The 8,575-nt window shown below is 50.6% G+C and overlaps 6 protein-coding genes and 1 pseudogene across 7 annotated transcripts in view; 2 read left to right on the top strand and 5 right to left on the bottom strand.

The window, feature by feature from the left end:
* The window catches only part of LOC118406635 (zinc finger protein 184-like), a 220,146-nt gene that overhangs the window by 200,023 nt on the left and 11,548 nt on the right, over nt 1-8,575 (bottom strand). The window lies entirely within an intron of this gene.
* Nucleotides 7-485, bottom strand: LOC118406686 (annotated as a pseudogene).
* On the top strand, nt 704-1,151 carry LOC118406682 (histone H2A). The gene has a single exon (XM_035806950.1). The coding sequence runs from the start codon at nt 730-732 to the stop codon at nt 1,102-1,104; it is 375 nt and encodes a 124-aa protein (XP_035662843.1). The 5' UTR covers nt 704-729; the 3' UTR covers nt 1,105-1,151.
* LOC118406674 (histone H1-like) lies at nt 2,190-3,549 on the bottom strand. The gene has a single exon (XM_035806932.1). The coding sequence runs from the start codon at nt 3,525-3,527 to the stop codon at nt 2,907-2,909; it is 621 nt and encodes a 206-aa protein (XP_035662825.1). The 5' UTR covers nt 3,528-3,549; the 3' UTR covers nt 2,190-2,906.
* Nucleotides 4,213-4,779, bottom strand: LOC118406688 (histone H4). The gene has a single exon (XM_035806956.1). The coding sequence runs from the start codon at nt 4,610-4,612 to the stop codon at nt 4,301-4,303; it is 312 nt and encodes a 103-aa protein (XP_035662849.1). The 5' UTR covers nt 4,613-4,779; the 3' UTR covers nt 4,213-4,300.
* Nucleotides 4,865-6,013, bottom strand: LOC118406685 (histone H2B-like). Its single transcript, XM_035806954.1, has one exon. The coding sequence runs from the start codon at nt 5,986-5,988 to the stop codon at nt 5,626-5,628; it is 363 nt and encodes a 120-aa protein (XP_035662847.1). The 5' UTR covers nt 5,989-6,013; the 3' UTR covers nt 4,865-5,625.
* Nucleotides 6,232-6,679, top strand: LOC118406681 (histone H2A). The gene has a single exon (XM_035806949.1). It carries the CDS (start codon nt 6,258-6,260, stop codon nt 6,630-6,632), a length of 375 nt encoding a protein of 124 aa, XP_035662842.1. The 5' UTR covers nt 6,232-6,257; the 3' UTR covers nt 6,633-6,679.

Raw genomic sequence — 8,575 nt, 5'->3', positions numbered from 1 at the left:
CGTGTGTTGGGTCATGGAAAGCGTGACTGGTATAGCTCTTTTGTGAGGATGTGGGTGGCCTTGAAAAAGGCCGGGGTTATAGCTTGTGCCGTAGGTCTACTTGGAGCTGGTGTACTTGGTGACGGCCTTGGTGCCCTCGCTGACGGCGTGCTTGGCCAGCTCGCCCGGTAGCAGGAGTCGCACGGCGGTCTGGATCTCGCGGCTGCTGATGGTAGAGCGCTTGTTGTAGTGAGCCAGACGAGAAGCCTCGGCGGCGATGCGCTCGAAAATGTCGTTGACGAAGGAGTTCATGATGCCCATGGCCTTGCTGGAGACACCGGTGTCGGGGTGCGACCTGCTTCAGCACCTTGTAGATGTAGACACCGAAGGTTTCCCTTCTCTTTCTCCTCCTTCCGCGCTTCTTGTCTCCAGCGGGCCTGGCTTTGCCAGCTTTCTTAGCAGCTTTTCCACTTGGCGGCATGACGACGTTCTTGGCGTATCAGACAGCGAAGAATAATTGCGCCAGTGTCTGCTTTGCCTTTATATCGGGGAAGAATGCAAATTATCGGATTGTCTAGTCCAAGGCGCGGACGTGGTAGAACCTCTCACGGTAAGCTCTCGCTATTGGTTCGCTGTCGGAAGCCGTGAATCCAGCAGCGGGGTATAAATTGTTTGGACAGGGCATTTTGTCTCTTCATTCATTTATTCTTTTGGCCGTTTGACGCTAACCGACCGACTTCATTCTACATCATGTCTGGACGTGGTAAAGGAGGCAAGGCACGCGCCAAGGCAAAGAGCCGTTCTTCCCGAGCGGGACTGCAGTTCCCGGTTGGCCGTGTCCATCGCTTCTTGCGCAAGGGAAACTATGCCGAGCGCGTGGGTGCCGGCGCTCCTGTGTACTTGGCGGCTGTGCTCGAGTACCTGACCGCCGAGATCCTCGAGCTGGCCGGTAACGCTGCCCGCGACAACAAGAAGACCAGGATCATCCCCCGTCACCTTCAACTGGCCGTCCGCAACGACGAGGAGTTGAACAAACTATTGTCCGGCGTCACCATTGCACAGGGCGGCGTTCTCCCCAACATCCACGCCGTGCTTCTGCCCAAGAAGACCAGCAAGGCTCAGTAAGATCCAGACGGAGAGATTTAAACCCCGGCCCTTTTCAGGGCCACCCACATCCTCTCGAAAGAACTGTATCATGATCACTTAACTAAGCTTTACATACAGCTATTCTATAAGAAAACTAATACAGAAAATAAATGCACACACCAAAACAAAAAACACGCACATCTGCCTAGACAAATCTGTATCTTTTCTATATTCCTGACAGACAACCTTGAGCATGACATTTGTGAGCAAGAATGGTTGCCGTATCGCGTCAGAAATGACCGCAGTATAGTCTTCCTTACAGTGTGTCGCTTCCTGCTAGCTGACATACCTCTACATTATATGTACGCGTGGTCAGAGAAAACGATAGATAAAACACGTGGAGAGCGTGCGTTGTATTTTCGCGGTCAGAAACGCATGGTTAAAACGTGGAAAACAAGTTTCTTTTTTGTTTTATTTGATTTCTAGGTTGTTTGGGGCTGGGAGTCTTATTATTTCACAAGTACTGATTTAATCCCCTGTCGGCTGATTGGTTTGTGTGTGCAAGTATGAGGGGGAGGGGGGCAAACGTGTAAACTCTGTGTAACAGGGATTCTGATTCAAATGTTGCAAGAAACGCGAACGATATAAATCTTTCTGGGATATGTAGGTGGCCCTGAAAAGGGCCGGGGTTGTCGATCTTGTTCTGATCCTCCTTATGCACGTTCCCCTCGGATGCGGCGTGCGAGTTGGATGTCCTTGGGCATGATGGTGACACGCTTGGCGTGGATGGCGCAGAGGTTGGTGTCCTCGAAGAGACCGACCAGGTAGGCCTCGCTGGCCTCCTGTAGGGCCATGACCGCCGAGCTCTGGAAACGCAGGTCGGTCTTGAAGTCTTGGGCGATCTCTCGCACCAGGCGCTGGAATGGCAGCTTGCGGATGAGCAGCTCCGTCGACTTCTGGTAGCGACGGATCTCTCTCAGGGCCACGGTACCGGGCCTGTAGCGGTGAGGCTTCTTGACACCACCGGTAGCCGGGGCGCTCTTGCGGGCAGCCTTGGTGGCAAGCTGCTTCCTCGGGGCCTTGCCACCGGTGGATTTACGGGCGGTCTGCTTGGTACGTGCCATGTCGAACTTCGTCTACGCTCAAGTGCAAGACAATGAAAGTAGTCGGCGCACGGCGGAGTGTGAATTTATAAGACCCGCTAATTAGATGTCCGCAGATTTCAATTGGACGCCACTCTGACGTCTGATTGGTTCTCTTGCCCAAATCAGACCTTGCCATTGGTCAGTTTTCTTGACTCTAGGATCCGTTTTTTGCAGCAAGCTCGGCACGGTTTGGGCTCCTGCCGAAGAATGTGGCAAGGAACTTGAACACTAAAGAATGGCTATTGGCTACAATGGGAGATTACAAGTGATAGCAGTTTAAACGAGACACATTTCTGCACAGTCAAGTTTTGGGTTGATAAATGAATATCGTCAATATCGGCGACGTCTTCTGTAACAATATTCTGATAGCGTGTGCGCGTGTGTTCATTCATTCGTTAGTTTTTGGTAGATATTCAATACATTTCACGTATCTAATGTGTCATTTGTCGTCTGGTTGTTGTATGTATCTACAATAAAGGTCTTCCCTCACCATCGTCCGTGTATGTGTGTATGTGTGTGGGAGGGAGGATCTTACATTGTATCTTATATTTCGTTCATTATCAATTATTTGGCGGGATAGCGTGTATTCGTGTGGAAAAAGTATAACTTTGAGACGTGATTGACATAGTTCTTTTGAGAGGATGTGGGTGGCCCTGAAAAGGGCCGGGGTTTGCAGAAAATGTGACGGTCAGGTCTCTACTTCTTCTTGGGCTTGGTCGCCTTCTTGGCGGGCGCCGTCTTCTTGGCGGCCTTCTTTACCGGGGTCTTTTTGGTGGCAGCTTTCTTGGCAGCAGGTTTCTTTGCCGGAGTCTTCTTGGTAGACTTCTTGGCCGCTGGCTTCTTGGTAGACTTCTTGGGGGTGGTAGCCTTCTTAGCCTTGGGCTTTTTAGGCTTGGTGGTCTTGGGTTTGGCGGCCTTCTTGGCCACGGGTTTCTTGACCGGCTTCTTGGTAGTCTTCTTGGCGGCCTTCTCGGCGGCCTTCTTGGCTGCCACGTTGATTTTGAAGGATCCCGACGCCCCTGTTCCTTTCACCTGGACCAGGGTATCCTTCTCCACCAAGGCTTTCAGGGCCCGCTTGATGAAGTGAGACTTCTTGTCCACGTCGAACTTGTAGTTGGCGGCGATGTACTTCTTGATGGCCGGCACCGAAGAACCCGTGCGGTCCTTGAGTGATTCCACAGCCGCCGTGATCATGGCGGTGGTGGGCGGGTGAGCCGCAGGAGCCTTCTTGGGCTTGCTGGCTTTCTTGGGGGACGATGCTGCGGCGGACATGCTGGCGTGACAAGTCTCCGATAGACGTGCAAATGAACCCGACATCTTGTCAAGCTGGCGTACAAGTAGTCACGGTGCGGACGTGATCGGAAACACGACAGCTTGTCTGTGTCCTATTGTCCGTACCGGCGAAATTTGTGTTTCTTTTCTAACTTTACGGTGAAATTTCTCCTTTCCCGGCCATCAAACACAACATTGGACCGGTTTCCGTACAGAAGCACATGTTCCACTTACTAATTTCATGGTAGCGGCTGGCCGGTGGTATTTAGATCTTGAGATATTTGACATCTTTTCGGTAAGCACGCTTCGGAAGTGAGCGGGGACGTTCGACCACGTTCAACGGCTTATCCAGTTTGCAAAGGAAATTAGGAATGGGTGACTTTTATGAATTTCTAACACGTAAACTCGAATTTCATAGAGAACACACATATGTACGCTTGTGTCTCACTCAAACGCATTTCTCGGCAACTAACGACGCACAAAAGTATCAATATATAGAACGGAGGTGGGGTCACGGTTGTTGCTGAGTGCTTGCGTGGCCGGCTTGGGTTTGACTTTGTCTTTATTCGATACTATGTTTGACTAGACCCGTGATACCTTCATATACATGTGTTGAGGTCTGTTCTTAAGCTCAGCAATATAGGAATTCATTCATTCATTCATTCAATTGTTCTTTATCATCATTTGTGTATTGTTATAAAAGTCAGGTGTGTTCATGTGTGCGATCGTATGGTGAGAAGATACAGCTCTTTTTTGGATATTTGGGTGGCCCTGAAAAGGGCCGGGGTTCGCTTGCGATGGTGAGTCCGTCGGGTCCTTTAGCCGCCGAAGCCGTACAGAGTGCGACCTTGGCGTTTGAGAGCGTAGACAACGTCCATGGCGGTGACCGTCTTGCGTTTGGCGTGTTCGGTGTACGTCACAGCGTCACGAATGACGTTTTCCAGGAAGACCTTGAGAACGCCTCGGGTCTCCTCGTAGATGAGGCCGGAGATGCGCTTGACACCGCCACGGCGAGCCAGACGACGGATGGCGGGCTTGGTGATGCCCTGGATGTTGTCGCGAAGAACCTTACGGTGACGCTTGGCGCCTCCCTTTCCGAGACCCTTGCCTCCTTTGCCGCGTCCAGACATGATAGATACTGTACGTAGTCTTCTCGACTCAGAGTAGAAAGAATGAATGAATGAATGCAATATCTCCTGTTGTCAGCGCTTTAATATTCGCCCTGCGGACCTACGAGGAGTCTTGGCCGCCGCCACAACTAGCCAATGGGAGCACGCCATCCCCCAGCCCACACGAGGTGCGCAAGACAATGCCATGCCGAGCGTATCCCGCCGACAAGACAAACAAGGAGGAATAATGATAATTCGAGGGAAAACAAATCATTTTCTTCTAATAAACTGACCGTGTAACGTAATGTTCTAGCTGGATGACATATGTAGTTCGGGCACGAAGTAGTTCGTGTTGTTGTGGGGTGTACTAGATTGTTGATTGTATGTGATGGAGTGCGCAATTGTTGTAAATGTTGTAAGACTATGTCCGTTTTAATTTGGATGGCGATGTTTGTTGTGTTGTGTTGAATTTTGCGGCTGGGGAGAAGACGGTGAATTAGTCCGCGCAAATGGTAAGACGGCCTTGTGACCTGATGACCCAAATCATGCCTTCTATGTTCGCTTTTGGTGTAATGCGACCTGATGACCCAAATCATACTTTGTTCGCCATCGGGGATTTCGATTCATCGACAAAAGTAAAGTAAAGCTACCCAAATTGCACCCAAAAGTTTGGCTACACGTAAACCTGAGGCATTGTCTGTTTACGTTGCAGAGAAAGACAACGCCGTGCGATCCGGGCATTGTTCTAAAGAACGTCAAAAGGGACGTACATATGTCATTGCAATTGTGTTCGAAATTTATTGCGTCATAATGATATCCTTCCTTTGTTTTCCTTCTGTTGATGTATAGACGGGTAGTTGGTGTGACTTCTAGTTGGTGTGTTATTTTACCGGAAATGGTGCAATAGTACCTGCGGTCACAGGTTAGTGATTTGTGTGCGTGTGTTGGGTCATGGAAAGCGTGACTGGTATAGCTCTTTTGTGAGGATGTGGGTGGCCTTGAAAAAGGCCGGGGTTATAGCTTGTGCCGTAGGTCTACTTGGAGCTGGTGTACTTGGTGACGGCCTTGGTGCCCTCGCTGACGGCGTGCTTGGCCAGCTCGCCCGGTAGCAGGAGTCGCACGGCGGTCTGGATCTCGCGGCTGCTGATGGTAGAGCGCTTGTTGTAGTGAGCCAGACGAGAAGCCTCGGCGGCGATGCGCTCGAAAATGTCGTTGACGAAGGAGTTCATGATGCCCATGGCCTTGCTGGAGACACCGGTGTCGGGGTGCACCTGCTTCAGCACCTTGTAGATGTAGACACCGAAGGTTTCCCTTCTCTTTCTCCTCCTTCCGCGCTTCTTGTCTCCAGCGGGCCTGGCTTTGCCAGCTTTCTTAGCAGCTTTTCCACTTGGCGGCATGACGACGTTCTTGGCGTATCAGACAGCGAAGAATAATTGCGCCAGTGTCTGCTTTGCCTTTATATCGGGGAAGAATGCAAATTATCGGATTGTCTAGTCCAAGGCGCGGACGTGGTAGAACCTCTCACGGTAAGCTCTCGCTATTGGTTCGCTGTCGGAAGCCGTGAATCCAGCAGCGGGGTATAAATTGTTTGGACAGGGCATTTTGTCTCTTCATTCATTTATTCTTTTGGCCGTTTGACGCTAACCGACCGACTTCATTCTACATCATGTCTGGACGTGGTAAAGGAGGCAAGGCACGCGCCAAGGCAAAGAGCCGTTCTTCCCGAGCGGGACTGCAGTTCCCGGTTGGCCGTGTCCATCGCTTCTTGCGCAAGGGAAACTATGCCGAGCGCGTGGGTGCCGGCGCTCCTGTGTACTTGGCGGCTGTGCTCGAGTACCTGACCGCCGAGATCCTCGAGCTGGCCGGTAACGCTGCCCGCGACAACAAGAAGACCAGGATCATCCCCCGTCACCTTCAACTGGCCGTCCGCAACGACGAGGAGTTGAACAAACTATTGTCCGGCGTCACCATTGCACAGGGCGGCGTTCTCCCCAACATCCACGCCGTGCTTCTGCCCAAGAAGACCAGCAAGGCTCAGTAAGATCCAGACGGAGAGATTTAAACCCCGGCCCTTTTCAGGGCCACCCACATCCTCTCGAAAGAACTGTATCATGATCACTTAACTAAGCTTTACATACAGCTATTCTATAAGAAAACTAATACAGAAAATAAATGCACACACCAAAACAAAAAACACGCACATCTGCCTAGACAAATCTGTATCTTTTCTATATTCCTGACAGACAACCTTGAGCATGACATTTGTGAGCAAGAATGGTTGCCGTATCGCGTCAGAAATGACCGCAGTATAGTCTTCCTTACAAGTGTGTCGCTTCCTGCTAGCTGACATACCTCTACATTATATGTACGCGTGGTCAGAGAAAACGATAGATAAAACACGTGGAGAGCGTGCGTTGTATTTTCGCGGTCAGAAACGCATGGTTAAAACGTGGAAAACAAGTTTCTTTTTTGTTTTATTTGATTTCTAGGTTGTTTGGGGCTGGGAGTCTTATTATTTCACAAGTACTGATTTAATCCCCTGTCGGCTGATTGGTTTGTGTGTGCAAGTATGAGGGGGAAGGGGGGCAAACGTGTAAACTTTGTGTAACAGGGATTCTGATTCAAATGTTGCAAGAAACGCGAACGATATAAATCTTTCTGGGATATGTAGGTGGCCCTGAAAAGGGCCGGGGTTGTCGATCTTGTTCTGATCCTCCTTATGCACGTTCCCCTCGGATGCGGCGTGCGAGTTGGATGTCCTTGGGCATGATGGTGACACGCTTGGCGTGGATGGCGCAGAGGTTGGTGTCCTCGAAGAGACCGACCAGGTAGGCCTCGCTGGCCTCCTGTAGGGCCATGACCGCCGAGCTCTGGAAACGCAGGTCGGTCTTGAAGTCTTGGGCGATCTCTCGCACCAGGCGCTGGAATGGCAGCTTGCGGATGAGCAGCTCCGTCGACTTCTGGTAGCGACGGATCTCTCTCAGGGCCACGGTACCGGGCCTGTAGCGGTGAGGCTTCTTGACACCACCGGTAGCCGGGGCGCTCTTGCGGGCAGCCTTGGTGGCAAGCTGCTTCCTCGGGGCCTTGCCACCGGTGGATTTACGGGCGGTCTGCTTGGTACGTGCCATGTCGAACTTCGTCTACGCTCAAGTGCAAGACAATGAAAGTAGTCGGCGCACGGCGGAGTGTGAATTTATAAGACCCGCTAATTAGATGTCCGCAGATTTCAATTGGACGCCACTCTGACGTCTGATTGGTTCTCTTGCCCAAATCAGACCTTGCCATTGGTCAGTTTTCTTGACTCTAGGATCCGTTTTTTGCAGCAAGCTCGGCACGGTTTGGGCTCCTGCCGAAGAATGTGGCAAGGAACTTGAACACTAAAGAATGGCTATTGGCTACAATGGGAGATTACAAGTGATAGCAGTTTAAACGAGACACATTTCTGCACAGTCAAGTTTTGGGTTGATAAATGAATATCGTCAATATCGGCGACGTCTTCTGTAACAATATTCTGATAGCGTGTGCGCGTGTGTTCATTCATTCGTTAGTTTTTGGTAGATATTCAATACATTTCACGTATCTAATGTGTCATTTGTCGTCTGGTTGTTGTATGTATCTACAATAAAGGTCTTCCCTCACCATCGTCCGTGTATGTGTGTATGTGTGTGGGAGGGAGGATCTTACATTGTATCTTATATTTCGTTCATTATCAATTATTTGGCGGGATAGCGTGTATTCGTGTGGAAAAAGTATAACTTTGAGACGTGATTGACATAGTTCTTTTGAGAGGATGTGGGTGGCCCTGAAAAGGGCCGGGGTTTGCAGAAAATGTGACGGTCAGGTCTCTACTTCTTCTTGGGCTTGGTCGCCTTCTTGGCGGGCGCCGTCTTCTTGGCGGCCTTCTTTACCCGGGGTCTTTTTGGTGGCAGCTTTCTTGGCAGCAGGTTTCTTTGCCGGAGTCTTCTTGTATCTGACGCTTTCTCG

This window comes from Branchiostoma floridae, chromosome 19 (assembly GCF_000003815.2).
Source record: "Branchiostoma floridae strain S238N-H82 chromosome 19, Bfl_VNyyK, whole genome shotgun sequence".
Lineage (NCBI taxonomy): Eukaryota > Metazoa > Chordata > Leptocardii > Amphioxiformes > Branchiostomatidae > Branchiostoma > Branchiostoma floridae.
Note: the sequence above shows the minus strand (reverse complement) of the source record. Positions and strands in the feature narration are given on the sequence as shown.